A 16,738-nucleotide genomic window follows, 5' to 3' on the forward strand; every position below is an offset into this window, starting at 1 on the left:
AGACATGAAAGATTAATAAAAATGAGCTGGCGCCTGCTGCTCTGAACACCCGACAGCGTGGAAGAGGAGTGAGTATATATTAAACGAATAGTAGACGTATAAATACACATTGCATTCCCATCTTAAAGAAAAGAAAAAGCAAAAGTTGAGAAAAAGAACAGACAAGAAATAGTATGTAAAGCCCACTCCACCTCGGCAATACCGGAGTTAAGTCCAACCAGAACCGGCGCGCAACCAAACCCATCGTCATTCCCGGTATCAGTCAGTTAGACCTGGCTGGCTGGGCTGGGCTAGCTAGCCCGAACCAAAGCTCCGCAATCATCCATCCTCATCCCTCCCATTCCAATCCAATCCATCCTCTCTCTTCAAATACAACCCTCTCTTCTCTTCTCCTCAGAGCGAGGGAGAAAAATAAAATGAGATGCAGCAAATATTCACAATAAATAATTAAATAAATAGGAGCCTGGAGAAATAAATACATCTCGCTTTCTTTTACCGCTACGCACGCACGTTCGTTCGTTCGTTCCCCGCAGTGGGCGAAAAGCTGGATTGGGACCACGACGACGCGACGCTACGCAAAACTTCGGTACCATATGATATACTTATACTGCATTTATAGGGATTGATAAATATTCTGCGGAGATGGCTTATGTGGTGCCGATTCATCGGGCGAGTAGCATTCGGAATGCGCTCAAGTTGCATTTCTTGAACGCGGAGGAGGAGACTTTGGTTGTTGCGTTGGTGGTCCCCTTCTCCTTTCCTTCCCTTTGCTTTGCTTGTTCGCAATGCTTGATGATCTTTTATGTATGAGTGAGGGTATGTGTTTGCTGATTGGTGTTGTGTGTTCGGGTTATAGAAAGGCGAACCGCCTCGAAATATACTCCCTTACGCCCGAAGGGCTGAACCTGGCAGCGTCATGTTCTCTCTTCGCAAAGGTTACTATGCTAGCTCGGCTTCCCGCGCCTGCGAACTCGCCTACGGATCATTTGTTTGTCGGGACGGATCGATACACTTATTGCACGTTATCGTGGGATGGGGAGAGGAACCAGATCCGGACGGAGAGGAACTATGTTAATATATCTGATCCTTCGTCCCGGGAGGCGCAGACGGGGAATCGGTGCTTGATTGATCCTAGTGGACGGTTTATGACGCTCGAGGTGTATGAGGGTGTGATCGCTGTTGTGCCGATTGTGCAGTTGCCCAGTAAGAAGAGGGGGAGGCAGGTTGCTCCGCCTTCGGGACCGGATGCGCCTCGGGTTGGGGAGTTGGGCGAGCCGACGACGGCGCGAATTGATGAGCTGTTTGTGCGCTCGTCTGCCTTCTTGCATGTTCAGTCGGGGCCGCCTAGGTTGGCGTTGCTGTATGAGGATAACCAGAAGAAAGTGAGGCTCAAGGTTCGCGCGTTGCATTATAGTGCGGCGACGTCGAGTACGGGGGCCGATGCCGCGTTTGAGGAGTCTCTGGATGGGTTTTCGCAGGAATTGGACCTCGGAGCGTCGCACCTGATACCGGTACCGGCGCCTTTAGGTTTGTGATTCTCTTGTTGTGGTTTGTTGTTGCTTTTGGAATGATGCTGATATGTTTCTGATATGCAGGTGGCTTGCTTGTTCTGGGAGAGACGTCCATTAAGTATGTCGATACGGACAGTAACGAGATTGTGTCGCGTCCTTTGGATGAAGCGACAATTTTCGTGGCTTGGGAGCAGGTAGATAGTCAGAGATGGCTTCTAGCTGATGATTATGGAAGACTGTTTTTCCTGATGCTAGTCCTGGATTCTAACAACCAAGTGCAATCCTGGAAGCTGGATCACTTAGGCAATACGGCTAGAGCTTCGGTGCTGATATACCTCGGCGGCGGAGTTATCTTCGTAGGATCTCACCAAGGGGATTCGCAAGTTCTTCGAATCGGCAATGGCTCGTTGCAGGTCATCCAGACGCTCTCCAATATTGCACCCATTCTTGATTTTACCATCATGGACCTTGGAAACCGTACCAGTGAAAGCCAGACACACGAGTTTTCTTCGGGCCAGGCTCGCATTGTGACTGGTTCGGGCGCATTCGATGACGGAACCCTAAGGAGTGTACGCAGTGGTGTCGGCATGGAAGAGCTCGGTGTTCTTGGTGAAATGGATCTCATTACGGACTTGTTCGGACTGCAGCTTGCGACAAAGGGTGGATACTTGGACACTCTTCTCGTTACCTTCGTCGATGAGACACGAGTTTTTCAATTCAATTTTGATGGCGAGGTTGAAGAGTTGGACAGCTTTCTTGGTCTCAGCCTTTCGGAGAATACACTCCTCGCTATGAACCTTCCTGGAGGAAGGATTTTGCAAGTTACCGAACAGAGAGTCCTCATCGCAGACATTGAGGGTGGCATGATTACCAATGAATGGACCCCGCCGGACCGATTAGTGATTACTTCTGCTTCTGCCAACAATGATTCGATCGTTCTCGTCAGCGGCGGCCAGATTTTGACGGTTCTCGACATCAACAATGATGTTCGGGTTGTAGCTCAGAAGGATTTTGGAGCAGACAGCCAGATCTCAGGAGTCACGGTGCCTCTATCTTCGGCTGGGGTCTGTATCGTTGGCTTCCCTCAATTAGCGAAGGTCTCGGTTTTGGACCTTGGCCGGCTATCGGAGCTTCATACAACGTCGCTGGGCCCAGCTGGTGAAGCATTTCCACGATCAGTACTCGTCGCCGATGTCCTTGCGAATAGCCCCTCTACCCTCTTTATTTCGATGGCAGATGGCAGCGTTATCACTTACTCCTTCGACGCCAGTGACTACTCACTGACCGGGATGAACCGGCTCATACTCGGGTCTGAGCAGCCTACGTTCAAGAAGTTGCCTCGCGGCGATGGATTGTATAATGTCTTCGCCACATGCGAGAACCCCAGCTTGATATACGGCTCCGAAGGCCGCATCATCTACTCTGCGGTCAATTCGGAGGGTGCGTCTCGGGTATGCCACTTCAACTCGGAGGCGTATCCTGGATCGATTGCCGTGGCCACTAAGCACGACTTGAAGATTGCTCTCGTGGACAAGGAGAGGACCACACAGATCCAGACGCTCCCCATGGGCGAAACTGCCCGTAGGGTAGCATATTCACCTTCTGAGAAGGCTTTCGGTATCGGCACCATCGAGCGCAAATTGAAGGACGGGGCCGAGATGGTTCAAAGTCGGTTTGTGTTAGCTGATGAGATCATGTTCCGTCGTCTCGACGCCTTTGACCTTCGGCCGGAGGAGTTGGTCGAGAGTGTCATTCGCGCGGAGTTTTCTGCGGGCAAGGATGAAAATGGTCGGGCCGTCTTCAAAGATCGGTTCGTTGTGGGAACAGCATACCTAGATGATGAAAACGAAGAGTCAATCCGAGGTCGGATATTGGTCTTCGAGATTGACAACGGTCGAAAATTGACTAAAGTCGCCGAGTTGCCTGTCAAAGGTGCATGCCGCGCGCTGGCTATGCTAGGAGAGAAGATTGTGGCCGCTCTTGTGAAAACGGTAAGCTTCTGGATATCTTTTGGCTGTGCTCCTTCCACAAAGCTCATATGGTTCAGGTCGTCATTTATGATGTGGTGAACAACGACTTTGGCGCGATGAAGCTCGAGAAGTTGGCCAGCTACCGCACATCGACCGCCCCCGTCGACGTCACCGTAACGGATAACGTGATTGCCGTCGCCGACCTTATGAAGAGTGTATGCCTGGTGGAATACAGCGAAGGCGAGAATGGAATGCCGGATAGCTTGACAGAAGTCGCTCGTCATTTCCAGACTGTTTGGGCCACTGGCGTTGCCTGTATTGCCAAGGATACATTCCTGGAAACTGACGCTGAAGGTAACTTAATTGTCCTTCGACGCAATCTGACCGGTGTGGAGGAAGACGACAAGCGCAGACTGGAGGTAACAGGGGAGATCTCGTTGGGCGAGATGGTCAACCGCATCCGACCGGTCAATATTCAACAATTGGCGAGTGTGACGGTCACCCCGAGGGCTTTTCTGGGCACAGTATGAATCCCATCCCAACCGCTTGAGTGCTGAACACCTATGCTAACACATATGATTTCCCTAACAGGTGGAAGGCTCCATCTATCTCTTTGCTATTATCAACCCAGAGCATCAGGACTTCTTGATGCGTCTGCAGGCAACCATGGCGGGCAAGGTCGAGTCGCTGGGGAACATTCCATTCAATGAGTTCCGTGGTTTCCGCAGCATGGTGCGAGAGGCGAAAGAGCCGTATCGCTTTGTGGATGGCGAGCTGATTGAGAGGTTCCTGACCTGCGAGCCGAGTCTCCAGGAAGAAATTGTGGACTCGGTGGGCATGATGAACGTTGATGAAGTAAAGATTATGATAGAAGCCTTGCGCAGGCTACATTGAGTGTGGCAGCTAGGATCTGAAGAGAATTAATGATTATTTATGGTAAGATGAGGTTCGCAATTTGCACTGCCGTATCTGCACATGTTCATTGCTATGATTTGCAGCACCACTTTTATGGACTTGGGATAACTAACCTGCATCACATCAAAGGCTCGGCAGCGATGTGTGAATCACACAGAGACCTTGGTGATCATGATCCGGACCAACCACCCCCCCCGGCTTCACAAGGCTTTAACTTATTCCTCTACTAGCTTGTTAAACAGTCGTTCTCCAGCGGATCTTTCCAAGTGTATACTTGACCCGCCTGACTGTGATCCACCAACAGCTACAGACCCGCAAATCTCCGCTTGGAAGTGCGAATGAATGAAAGGGAATGAAAACTGTGTTGCAGTCCGGACTCCATCTCGCACAATTCAGAATGGATTGTCTATACTGTTTGCTCCGCTGTCGGGTCCATATCCCCGCGTAGATCTATTCTAAATAGAATTCTTGTTCTCTTCCGCATCTCTAATCCTTCCCGTAACCGGATAGCTATAACCCGTCTCATCCTACTACTCCTACTACTACTCTGATACCAGCCATCAAGTATTCCCAATAGGCATGGCCAACATGAACCATTCAGCCTTTGATGACCAGAACGGGTCTGGTAACCCAGGATACGTCCAGGTTCCTGACGCGTCATTTCATCGACTCCGCCGGAAGGAAAGTGGTGCCTTCGATGCTCCTGCCCAGAGTGGCTTCCACTCAACACACTCTTCCAGAAAGGCAGTTGCTACGAACAGCGACCTTCTATCGATGTCGACCCCTCTTCATCCTTCAACTTCTTCAGTTCCCACATCATCTTCACCGTGTTCCAGTCATTCGTTGCGTACTGGCTTACTTCCATCTTCCCTAGCTACTCTATTATCGTGTATGTTATGTTATCTGGGGGTTTGATTATTGCTTCCTATCTAACTGCCGCTACAGATCCCAACTCCCCCGATCCGCACGGCTATTCTGCTGGTTCAAGTAAGTGTTAATACCTGTTGGTCTGAAAGCACCTATCTTGTGTCGACGTCCATCTCAACATTTGCCTTTTTGATGCTCAAACCAACACTACTGACAATTACTGCAGAGATTGACTCGCATAGATACGGCACCATGCATACTGCTGTTCCTGAATCCGCTCAGGCTCCTGATACTCGTGGACTGTCCACTCTGCTCGGGGGCTTGAACATCCAGGGTCAGCGTCCCGGGGCCAAGTACAATGGTCTCAAGAGCAACATGCCGCTAGCTGTGCCCCCTTATAATCCCCTTGTTCTTCTTCCCAATGGAGCTTTCTTCGGAGGTCTTCCTTATGATCAGAACCCGTATCTACCCCCCACTGGCATCTATCCGGGCTTAGCTTCCCCATGCCCAGTGGTTCCCAGCCCTGCAGGAGACTTCTACCATGGAGCCACCCCGAACCTGGAGGGCCCTGGACTGCCTAGCTATGGTTATAACAGCTTTCCCCAGTCGGGACCTGCATGTCTACCTTTCCAGATGATGAAGACTCCTACTGGATACATTCTTCAGGATCTGGAAAGCCTAACCCAGCAAGATCCGCCTATTCCACGGGCTGTGCCTGCTATGTGGACTAACCCTTCTGAACTGACCCTTGCCAAGTGCCTGGAAAACCGGGAGGGCATTACCAACGTCTACATTCGAGGCTTTCTTCCAGAGACTACGGATGAGATGCTGCATGCCTATGCCTCTCGCTTTGGAAAGATAGATCGATGCAAAGCAATTGTGGACTTGGATACAGGCCTTTGCAAAGGGTATGCAAGAGCCTGTTCCACGGATTGATGAGATATATGCTGACTGCACCTATAGGTTCGGCTTTGTTCAGTACTACAACTTTGAGTCTTGTGAAAATTGCATTCGTGGTTTCTTCTATCTTGGCTACCAGGCTAGCTTTGCTCAGGTATATTCCAGGCTACCAGTCATCGTGCCATTGAAACTAACAATTCCAGAAATCTCGCAACTCCCGTCTCAAGGACCTTGAAGACAAGTCATCCACTAACATCTATTGTACCAACATTCCAATCGAGTGGACAGAGGCCGTAAGCAGCAAGCTCTAATAAGGAACCAGACAAATAAAGTTGACCATAACTACAGGATCTCCGTCATCACTTTGAGCCGTACCATGTCATCTCGGAGAAGATCAGCCGTGACGAGAAGACCGGAGTGAGCAAGGAAGTTGGATTTGCCCGGTGAGTAGTTGTTGCAAAACACTTCGCTGAAAGGTATGATTTTTCGACTGATGACCTCGTACTAGGTTTGAAACCCGTGACATCGCTGAAAAAGTCCTTTCTGAATATCATAATGCGGTTGCCAAAGACGGTGTGAAGTTGCTTCTTCGCTTCGCCGACACTAAGGCCCAGAAACTTCTCAAGCAGCAAAGTAACGAGCGCCGCGCCTATCGTGCTGGCGAATACAACTATTCGGTCGAGGTAGTTCAGGGTTCCACTCCATCGCCTTCTATTAACCGTCTTCAGCAGACTGCATCTCACCTCAGCCCCAATTCGCAGGGTAGCTATGTGTCACCTGTTGGCATGGGCGCAGCTTGGACTCCTGCTACATCCATCTCCCCATCGTATGCACTCATGAATCCAGCCCCGTTCGGGCTCTACTGACAGGACAAGCAGGTATTTGGCGAAGAGTCAGGCCAGCAACATGAGGTTCAATTCGTGGACTTCCCGCAATGGACCAGGAGGTCTGGAGAATACACCTTTGTATCGTGGACGACGTGGAGTGTGGAACGAAAATTCCTCGGGCTCTTCCTCCAAGGCCAACTTCGCCACTCCCACCGCGTCCTGCGTTGAATCTCGTTCAGAACGATCCAGCCCTCGTAAGGAGATCAAGGCAGGATCCTTGTCTCCAATTTCCTCTCGCAGGGAGGTTATTGTGACTTCGCCTCGGTCGGTCGTCTGAGTGATGCTTGGATTGCAGCACCGTGGATTCGAAGTGCCCCAAGTCCTCCATACGTACGCATCCTCTCTCTTCCCAATGTTTCCTACAAACACCAAGTGTTGCAACTCTCAGGAGCGACTTTTGGTATTTTCACGGGTCGCCTTTTTGCCCTTCCATGAAGCACCTTCGACGAACACAGCAGGCTGTCCAGCTATCCGTCAGAGCCCGCATATCTTACAATGGTGCATGGTTGACTAACATATGGTTTTGTTTCCCCTTTTTTAACTGTTGCCCATTTCGAAGTTTTGTGCTGGTTTCGAGCTTTTGTAGGTTGTATGGGTTTTGTTATCTGTTCTTGATTTCTTGATGACACCAGTGATTCTATGATTCGCAGAGTGATGCCGATTTAAAGGTCTGTATCTGTTACCGCTGGACCCAGGAGGCCAAAGGTTTACGGCGAGAGGGAATTCACAGGTTGGGAGGACATAAGTGGTACTTTAGCATTTGCCTAGCCATGCATGTTTAGCTCTTAGCATCAAGTTATCAGCCGCAGTCTACAATTTGTCAATGGAAAGCGTTATGCAACTGCGACCATCACGGTGCCGAATGTAAGCCAAACAAGTTGAAGACATGCAGCCAGTGTATGCATCTATCGGGATCGTAATGATGAAGGACGAGAGAAGAGTGAAACGCTCAAGAGTGACATGCGGGGAAACACATCGGTATAGGATGGGAGGCAAAGAGTACATAGGGTCTGACTCCAAAACAGGTCTATACACGGAGAAGGGAGCATTGAGCGGGCGACGAGTATCCTCGACTCAGACAACGGCCAAAACCAACATCGACACTACCACAAACAATCAATTGCGTCCCAACCGCTCCTCCAAATCCTCCGTCAACTCATAAGCCGGCTTATACCGCCCCTCCTCCACCCCCTCCCCAGCATCATCACCATCCACCTCGACCCTCAACTTCGGATTCGGATGCGTATCCGCAGTACCCCCCAAACTCGTATACCCTCTATCATAAAGCCCACAATATCTCAACCCCAAATGGCGAATAAAGGCCCAAATCTCCGCATAATGCCAATCAATCACAGGATGCACGCGCACGAAATCCGGCCATCCACTATCTGTGCGATCGAAATGGGTCAATTTGGCACCATGAGGATCCGTCCGTCTCGTTCCAACAAAAATCGCTTTCACTCCCGGGTTGACGAACAGGTAATCCTCAAAGGTGGATTTGATTGTTGAGCGCGGCGGGTCCGTCGTGTACTTGAGTACGTTGAGATGGTATGCGCGGGCGGACCATTGGACGAATTCCTCGACGTCTGGGAAGGGGTCCGGCGGGAGGGCGTAGATCGCGGGGATGGAGGTGAGGCCGCCGTCCTCGGGGGCGGGGTGGGGGTGGAGGCTGGCGAGGAAGAGGACGAGGAGCACGAGACAGTCTTTGCCGCCGTTGTAGGAGAGGGAGAGCTCGTTGAGAGGGTACCGGTGGAGGGCGGTGGAGATGACGTTGAGGGAGGTGCGGGTTTGGAGTTGGACTTTGGCCAGGAGGGAGTCGGCTGGGTGGGATTCGGAGAGGAAGGTGTGAATTTTGGTGTGGCAGTGGGTAATTATGCTGGATAGGGAGGGGGTTGTTGAGGGTGGGAATGTGCTTGTGTCGGTGGTTGTGGTTGTTTGTGGTGATGTTGATGTGGTGCTGGTGCTGGTGGTGGGTAGGCCATTGGGGTAGGTTGTATTGAGTCGGTCATGGTGGGTAATTGATTGATTGATTGATTGATTGTCGTGGTAGGAGGGTGTTGGTGTGTATGTGTATGTGTGTATATATATATGGGTAAGAAAAGGAAGAAGGGAAGGGAAGAAGTGAGGTTGAGGTGGTTGGAGTAGTACTAGTTAGTAGCTAGGGTATGGAGTGGATGCGATGACTCGCGGGGGGGAAAGAGAGGGATTGATGTAAGCCGGCTGGCTGTGTGGTTTATCTGTCGGGAAAAGTCCGGGGATGCAACGCAAGGGTGTATGTCTTTCTATCGGACGAGAATGGTAAAGATAAGAGGGACAAATATATAGGGATGAGACACATGCAATTCCAAACAATTCTCAAATTTGCAGCTCTCAGACCCGACGGATGATTGCGGAGAGGCCACATGAACCCGAGCGATGGAGGGGAAGATAATAAAAAAAGGCGCTGGAATGTTCTTTCTGCCCCGCATCCGCCTTGACCGCTTTCTTATCGCGGCTGATATTGTTATTCCATGCAGGAAATCAAGTAAACAGCTGAGTTTATATTTGAGGGGATGACATTGCATGTCAAAAGTTTGAGGGCTATGAGTAATGTGACAGCAGCTACTAATATAAATAATGGTATGAAAGAACAATAGTGGGAAATAGCAATATAATCATAGTGATATAATAACCATCAGTCCGTCCCGGGTGCAAATATATCCACTCAACGCCAGTTGACCAAGTTGAAATACTTCTACCACTGCAAGTCTTGCAGGCAACTGGCTTCACTGCCCAGTCTCACCCCAATACCTTCATCTTCTTTTTCTTCTTCTTGTCCCCATCCTTCTTCACCCCCTTCTGCCAATCTCGCCAGCTGCCTATGCGCTCCTCACGGCTATCTTCCCACGCTTTATCCTGGTCCCGTTTCCGCTTCCGCGCCTCCAACTCCTCTTCTTCCTTGCGCCTCTCCCGACCTTCTTCCTGAAGCTTGGCCTTGGCTTGCCTTCGCCGCCGTGCCTCCTCTTCTAAGAGTACCTGCACTGTCTTTTGGCGCCATTCTTTCTTAAATTCGTCCGTCTTTAACTCTTCCGAGTCGAGCGAGTACTTGTGTTCGCGGATCAAAAGTCGTCGCGCGTCCGCGATACATTCGTCTAAGTATGTGCGCGACTTTTCGTCCATAAGCGCCGTGTGCGCTTTCTTGAGGCGATCAAAAGCATCGGGGGCGGCCGGATTCTTCGTCTTATCGGGGTGGATGAGAAGGGACTTTTTGCGGTACTGGACTTTAATGTCGGATTCGGGGACACCTGGTTGGAGATCAAGGACCGCGTAACTGGTAGAATATTCCGTCCGTCAGCCTCTTCATAGGTCTATAGCAGCATGCAGTGTAGGTATAATAGGAGGCCGGTAACTCACGCGTCTAAGGAGAACGCCTTCCGAATGCGGTCAATTTCTGCATCCTGTCTAAAGTTAGTCTGGGTGTCATTGTAGTGGAAATGTTCCGAGGCAGCATACCTTGACAAAATCAGAGGCCTCACGCTCAAGCGCGTCCAAAGCATCTTGCTCATCGTCGGCCATGGTGACAGAGGTTGGGGAGTGAATGAAGGAATTCGCCGGGCCGGGACTGTCGCATGGCTGCTGAAAGGCACACGCCGATAAGCGCCGTCTTATCGCGGCGATGAGTCAGCAGGAACCCGCGAGGTTAAACTCCGAAGAGAAAAAAGTTGCTTCACCGCCCGCGCCTTTCTTCGAGATTCGCTTTCTCTCCCCAGCAACCAGTTCACTTTCGTTTGTCTGCTTTCTTCTGTTGGTGCTCATTTACGTGAGTATTTTATCTGGACGAGCCCATCATGGCTCCGATGAACGGTTCCCGCAATGGCAAACACTCAAGGGCTCAGCGCGGCGGTAACCTCAAGCGCAAGCGTGTCCAAGAAGATTTGAACTCTCTCATCAAGAGGGTTGAAGATCTGGATGTCAAGGAAACCATCGGACAATTCACCGATCTGCCTTTGTCTGAACCCACGGCGTCCGGACTTGCCTCGTCGCACTACAAAACTTTGACCGACATTCAGTCCCGTGCGATCAGCCATGCGCTCAAGGGCCGCGATATTCTGGGTGCCGCAAAGACGGGAAGCGGCAAAACGTTGGCCTTCCTGATTCCCATTCTGGAAAACCTATACCGCAAGCAATGGTCAGAGCACGATGGATTGGGTGCTCTCGTTCTGTCTCCCACCCGCGAACTCGCGATTCAAATCTTCGAAGTCCTCCGTAAAGTCGGTCGCTACCATACGTTCTCCGCCGGTCTGGTTATTGGTGGGAAGAGTCTGCGGGAGGAGCAAGAGAGGTTGGGACGGATGAATATTCTGGTGTGTACGCCTGGTCGTATGCTGCAGCACTTGGATCAGACCTCTTTCTTTGAGACGCACAATCTGCAGATGCTCGTGTTGGATGAGGCGGATCGCATTTTGGATATGGGTTTCCAAAAGACGGTGGACGCCATTATCGGTCATCTTCCGAAGGAGCGCCAGACGTTACTTTTCAGTGCTACACAGACGAAGAAGGTGTCGGACTTGGCTCGACTGAGCTTGCAGGATCCCGAATATGTGGCTGTCCATGAAACGGCCTCCTCCGCGACGCCGTCCAAGCTTCAGCAACACTACGTCGTTACGCCCCTTCCGCAGAAACTCGATGTTCTCTGGAGTTTTATCCGAAGCAACTTGAAGTCCAAGACGATCGTGTTCTTGTCGTCAGGAAAGCAGGTGCGCTTTGTCTACGAATCTTTCCGTCACATGCAACCCGGTATCCCGTTGATGCACCTCCACGGACGTCAGAAGCAGGGTGGTCGACTTGATATTACAACCAAATTCTCATCGGCGCAACATGCGGTTCTGTTTGCTACTGATGTTGCTGCACGTGGTCTGGATTTTCCGGCCGTCGACTGGGTTATCCAGCTTGACTGTCCCGAAGATGCTGATACATACATTCACCGTGTTGGTCGTACAGCAAGATACGAGCGCGATGGTCGTGCCGTGCTCTTCCTGGATCCTAGTGAGGAGAAGGGCATGTTGAAGCGTCTGGAGCAGAAGAAGGTTCAGGTTGAACGCATCAACATCAAGGCCAACAAGCAACAGAGCATCAAAGATCAGCTGCAGAATATGTGCTTCAAGGACCCCGAGTTGAAGTACCTGGGCCAGAAGGCCTTCATCTCCTACGCCAAGTCGGTCTATGTTCAGAAGGACAAGGAAATCTTCAACATCAAGGAGCTGAAGTTGGATGAGTTTGCGGGCAGCATGGGTCTTCCTGGTGCACCCCGCATCAAGTTCATCAAGGGTGACGATACCAAGGAGCGGAAGAACGCGCCACGTGCTACGGCATACCTGTCCAGCGATGACGAGTCTGGCGAAGAGGGCGAGAAGAAGAAGACCAAGAAGGACGAGACGCAGGTGCGGACGAAGTATGACCGCATGTTCGAGCGTCGGAACCAGGACGTGTTGGCCGACCATTACCACAAGCTTATCAACGACGACGGCACGATTGTGGAGACGAACCAGGCTACTGCCGATGCGGATGAGGATGACGACTTCCTGTCCGTCAAGCGTCGCTTCGCGGCCGGAGACAAGGACCTGGATGTCGCAGGATCTAGCTCTGAGGATGAGGAGGATGCAGAGGACGGAACGGAGAAGAAGGGACCCAAGGTGGTACACCTTGATGGCAAGGATGCCCTGGTCATCGACTCTAAACGTCGTGAGAAGCTGCTCAAGTCGAAGAAGAAGTTGCTTAAGTTCAAGGGCAAGGGTACCAAGCTTATCTACGATGATGAGGGCAACGCCCATGAGATCTACGAAATGGAGGATGAAGAACAGTTCAAGGCCAAGGGCGACGCCAAGGAGCAGCAGGCGAAGTTCCTGGCGGAGGAGGCGGAGCGCACTCGGCAAGCGGATCTGGAGGACAAGGAAGTCGCCAAGCAGAAGAAGCGCGAGAAGAAGGAGAAGCGCAAGGCCCGCGAGCGCGAGCTTCTTGCCATGGAGGAAGAAGGAGGGGATTTGGTCCAGATTCCGTACAAGGAGGGCGGGCTCGCCTCAGACGAAGACGAGGAAGTACTGCGGCCCAGCAAGAAGGCGCGGGTTTCCTTTGCAGACGAAGCGAGCGAGGAGGAGGAGCCCAAGCCCAAGAAGGCCAAGAAGTCTCAACCAGCTGGCAAAGCACCGGAGCAGATCGAGACTCTGGAAGATCTGGAGTCACTGGCCGCGGGCTTGCTGGGGTGATTTTGAAGTGTATACATTATTGTGTCTTTGGTGGATATATCCCTTTCTGTCTCAGTTTCTTTCATCGTTCATCAGCGGAGAGTGTCAAAAGTTTATGAGATTCCGGCCGCATAGCCATGTACATAGCACGATACAATTATCTTTGGGGGAAATTCCTTGATTGATTGATTGATTGAATGTGGTGATATGTAGTGAATATAGTAGATCAAAGCTGCCTCTTGTACTATGGATGTATGGTTTAAAGTTAGCCGAGCGGGTGGAGAACCCCAGGCGGCAGTCGGCAAACCGTCTCTTCATCCCCAAGGATTCCCTCGCCCTTCCATTTGCTGTACGTAACACCAATCGAGCACGCCATCCGCTAAAGAGCAAATTTTCAGCGTCAGGATGTGATGGTGACATGAGTGTCATTCGCGGGGATGCACTCTTCCCTTTGATAACATCTTTTTTTTCGTTCATGCGTGCCATGCAGACACTACTGCTAGTATCTACAACTTAGATCACTAGTAGTTTCAGCTGCCACTTTTGACAGTCGGCTTTTGAGCTTCTCCACGGTGGATCACGTGGTGTCTCTCCTCCCAGTCTCCAACATTTGCCTATTCGGGAAGAGCTCAACTATAAGGCTGCGATTGACTGGATCAATTTTAAATCAGTGGTGAGTCTCGGCATACTTCCGATATCTCCAATTGTAGGACATAGCTAAGCTAACATGGCCCTCTTAGCGTCTAGATCACCACCACCACCACCACCATGGGTGTTCATGACATCGAAAAGCAACGCCCTATGGCTCCTGGCGAGCCCATGGCTGAGCGTAATGCCAAGGACCCCAGCACCTTAGCTACCGATTATCTGGAGCCAGAGATTCCATACGTCAATGCGAATAAGCTGGCCCGGAAGCTCTCTCCCCGCCAGGTGCAGATGATCGCCATCGGCGGCACCATTGGTACGGGTCTGTTCCTGGGAACGGGTAAGTCGCTGGCCACTGGTGGGCCGGCGTCGATGTTGATCTCGTATATCATCTGTGGTGTCATTGTGTTTATCACCATGTTGTCGCTGGGTGAGATGGCGGCGTTTATCCCTGTTGCGGGTTCGTTTTGTACTTTTGCTGGGTGAGTAGTTGGGCCTTGAGATTATGAATGATCGTATGCTGATGATGAATTAGTCGCTTTGTTGATGATGCTTTGGGCTTTGCTCTGACCTGGAACTACTGGTTCAATGATGCGGTGTCGACGGCGTCGGATATCATTGCCCTTCAGTTGCTGCTGGAGTATTGGACGGATAATTTCCCGGGATGGGCAATAAGCTTGATCTTTTTGGTTGTGGTTATTGCGCTGAATATGCTGTCGGTCAAGGTTTATGGCGAGGTTTGTTGCATCTATCTAGGAGACTTTCATATGCTAATTATCTTCCAGGTTGAGTACTGGCTTAGTCTTCTCAAGGTGGTGACTATTATCGTAAGTCCCCTACTTCTACCAAATTTCGACAACATACTAATCAAAGCTAGATCTTCATCATTCTCGGCATCGTCGTCAACTGCGGCGCAAACACCCAACACAAATACATCGGCAACAAGTACTTCTACACTGGCGAAGCCCCCTTCGTCGGAGGCATCGGCGGCTTCGCGTCTGTCTTCGTCACTGCCTCTTTCGCTTAGTACGCTTGCTTACCCGCCACCTTCTCATCAACTCCCATACTAACCCATTCACAGCGGCGGCACCGAATCCATCGCCATCACCGCCGGCGAAACCAAAGACCCCGCCAAGAACCTCCCCCGAGTCGTCCGCAACGTCTTCTGGCGCATCATTCTCTTCTACATTGTCTCCATCGTCCTCATCGGCCTCGACGTCCCCTACAACTACCCAAATCTATCCTCCGAAACCACCGCGACCAGCCCCTTCACCATCGTCTTCGTCGAAGCCGGCAGTGCCGTGGCCGGCAGCTTCATCAACGCCGTGATCATGACCAGCGTCATCTCTGCCGCCAACCACGCCCTCTTCGCGGGCTCCCGTCTCCTGTACACCCTCGCCGTAGACGGCTATGCCCCGCGATTCTTCGGCCACCTGAACCGCTTCCAAGTCCCCTGGGTAGCGGTCCTCGCCACCTCCGTAATCAGTGGACTTTGCTTCGGAGCGAGTTACATTGGCGCAGGCCAACTATGGTCGTGGCTGCAGAAGTATGCTCATCCCCACCACCACCATCACCCCATACCATACCATACCATTCTAGTAATAAATACTAATATTACTATGTAATAGTATCGTCGGCGTCTCCAACCAACTCTCCTGGACCTTCATCGGCCTCGCCTCCCTACGCTTCCGCGCCGCCATCCGCAAACAAAACCTGGAACATCTCCTCCCGTACAAGAACTGGACGTATCCCGTGGGACCGATTTTCGCTATCGGACTGAATGTTATTTTGATTCTGGTGCAGGGTTGGTCCTGCTTTAGTCCGCATTTCAAGGCCGTGGATTTCGTCTCGTATTATATTGAGTTGCCGATTATGTTGGTCATGTTTTTGTTTTGGAAGTTGGTTAAGAGGACCAAGTTGGTCAAGTTGGAGGTTATGGATTTGGTTACGGATCGGTGGAATTTGGAGGTTGTGGGGGGGAGGGAGGTGGATAATGATGATGATGGGGTGGGTAGGAGTAATGGGGATGGGGATGGAGGGTTCAGGAGTGAGAAGGGGGTCATGGGGAAGGTGAAGAGGGTGGGGATGTGGTTGTTTTTGTGATTGAAACCTTTTTATTCATTTGTTTATTGATGGTATTGTTGGTTTGTTAGATTTGGAGGAGGATGTTGGTCCTCTCTGTAATAAATAATGAATATGATGACAACTACTACAACCATGCAGTCAGGTAAAAAAAGAACTGAGACTAGAACGAATATACCAGAGAACCTCTCATGCAAGAATTAAACACCAAAAAGCCTCCTTTTTTAAACAGAAAATAATACATACCCGAGAACTTGAGCAAAAGACCCCATCATGTCTGCCAATATCAACCCCCAACCGAGTATTCCCAACCCCAACTCCGCCTATCACATCACACCAAGCAATAGTCCCAACACCGTAATAAGTAACAAGACAACCGAAGATTCTCTCACACCCAAACCCATCAATCAATCAATCAATCAATCAAGCAAATCCTCTCACCCACTCATCTCCCCCAACACCCTCCTCACAAACCTCTCCAACCCCCATCGTCTGACGATAATCTGAGCAAAATAAGAGCCAGTGATTTAACATTACTGGCCAGGAATCGGTCGGTGGTTGCAGCTCTCCAACTAGACAAATGGAAGAGGACGAACACATAAGCTGGCACATGATACATCATGTGATGGCAGAATACATTTCTGTTGGTTACCCATCGGCTCAATATTAGCTATTGCGGTATCATACTCCATAAACCTAAAAATTCGGCTCAACAACTTACGGCGCACAGCAGCACAAGT

The 16,738-nt window shown here is 50.8% G+C and overlaps 6 protein-coding genes across 6 annotated transcripts; 4 read left to right on the forward strand and 2 right to left on the reverse strand.

Moving 5' to 3' along the window:
• Positions 1-176: 176 nt before the first annotated feature.
• On the forward strand, positions 177-4,840 carry BO83DRAFT_375261 (DDB1/RSE1 family protein). Its single transcript, XM_025530417.1, has 6 exons — positions 177-737; positions 857-1,527; positions 1,596-3,502; positions 3,559-4,005; positions 4,073-4,417; positions 4,526-4,840. The coding sequence occupies exons 1-5, from the start codon at positions 643-645 to the stop codon at positions 4,373-4,375; spliced, it is 3,423 nt and encodes a 1,140-aa protein (XP_025391479.1). The 5' UTR covers positions 177-642; the 3' UTR covers positions 4,376-4,417; positions 4,526-4,840.
• Positions 4,841-5,515: 675 nt separating this feature from the next.
• BO83DRAFT_354044 (putative RNA binding protein MSSP-2) lies at positions 5,516-7,643 on the forward strand (the record flags this gene model as incomplete). The annotated part of the gene is made up of 6 exons (XM_025529081.1): positions 5,516-6,171; positions 6,227-6,317; positions 6,367-6,456; positions 6,512-6,606; positions 6,672-7,013; positions 7,066-7,643. 6 exons carry the CDS (start codon positions 5,516-5,518, stop codon positions 7,325-7,327), a joined length of 1,536 nt encoding a protein of 511 aa, XP_025391480.1. The 3' UTR covers positions 7,328-7,643.
• A 152-nt stretch (positions 7,644-7,795) lies between these two features.
• BO83DRAFT_375263 (FAD synthase) lies at positions 7,796-9,426 on the reverse strand (the record flags this gene model as incomplete). Its single annotated transcript, XM_025530418.1, has 1 exon — positions 7,796-9,426. A coding segment is annotated over one exon (846 nt), but the record flags the coding sequence as incomplete, so codon positions are not given.
• A 227-nt stretch (positions 9,427-9,653) lies between these two features.
• BO83DRAFT_375264 (uncharacterized protein) lies at positions 9,654-10,643 on the reverse strand. The gene is made up of 3 exons (XM_025530419.1): positions 10,543-10,643; positions 10,444-10,487; positions 9,654-10,360 (listed from the first exon to the last, which is right to left on the reverse strand). The coding sequence occupies exons 1-3, from the start codon at positions 10,603-10,605 to the stop codon at positions 9,829-9,831; spliced, it is 639 nt and encodes a 212-aa protein (XP_025391482.1). The 5' UTR covers positions 10,606-10,643; the 3' UTR covers positions 9,654-9,828.
• A 185-nt stretch (positions 10,644-10,828) lies between these two features.
• Positions 10,829-13,441, forward strand: dbp4 (RNA-dependent ATPase HCA4). Its single transcript, XM_025530420.1, has one exon. The coding sequence runs from the start codon at positions 10,878-10,880 to the stop codon at positions 13,290-13,292; it is 2,415 nt and encodes an 804-aa protein (XP_025391483.1). The 5' UTR covers positions 10,829-10,877; the 3' UTR covers positions 13,293-13,441.
• Positions 13,442-14,090: 649 nt separating this feature from the next.
• Positions 14,091-16,019, forward strand: BO83DRAFT_305969 (amino acid permease; the record flags this gene model as incomplete). The annotated part of the gene is made up of 6 exons (XM_025527280.1): positions 14,091-14,398; positions 14,452-14,653; positions 14,702-14,743; positions 14,794-14,942; positions 14,998-15,462; positions 15,545-16,019. 6 exons carry the CDS (start codon positions 14,091-14,093, stop codon positions 16,017-16,019), a joined length of 1,641 nt encoding a protein of 546 aa, XP_025391484.1.
• Positions 16,020-16,738: the final 719 nt, after the last annotated feature.

This window comes from Aspergillus eucalypticola (assembly GCF_003184535.1).
Source record: "Aspergillus eucalypticola CBS 122712 chromosome Unknown BO83scaffold_4, whole genome shotgun sequence".
In the NCBI taxonomy this organism is placed as follows: domain Eukaryota; kingdom Fungi; phylum Ascomycota; class Eurotiomycetes; order Eurotiales; family Aspergillaceae; genus Aspergillus; species Aspergillus eucalypticola.

Excerpts from the sequence above, each read along its gene's own strand:
- BO83DRAFT_375261 (XM_025530417.1), top strand. The coding sequence starts at position 643 with ATGGCTTATGTGGTGCCGATTCATCGGGCGAGTAGCATTCGGAATGCG. Across the intron at positions 738-856 it reads GAGGAGACTTTGGTTGTTGC|AAAGGCGAACCGCCTCGAAA; the intron begins GTTGGTGGTCCC and ends TTCGGGTTATAG. Across the intron at positions 3,503-3,558 it reads TGGCCGCTCTTGTGAAAACG|GTCGTCATTTATGATGTGGT; the intron begins GTAAGCTTCTGG and ends CATATGGTTCAG.
- dbp4 (XM_025530420.1), top strand. The coding sequence starts at position 10,878 with ATGGCTCCGATGAACGGTTCCCGCAATGGCAAACACTCAAGGGCTCAG.
- BO83DRAFT_375264 (XM_025530419.1), bottom strand. The coding sequence starts at position 10,605 with ATGGCCGACGATGAGCAAGATGCTTTGGACGCGCTTGAGCGTGAGGCC. Across the intron at positions 10,488-10,542 it reads AGGCCTCTGATTTTGTCAAG|GATGCAGAAATTGACCGCAT; the intron begins GTATGCTGCCTC and ends AACTTTAGACAG. Across the intron at positions 10,361-10,443 it reads AAGGCGTTCTCCTTAGACGC|TTACGCGGTCCTTGATCTCC; the intron begins GTGAGTTACCGG and ends ATATTCTACCAG.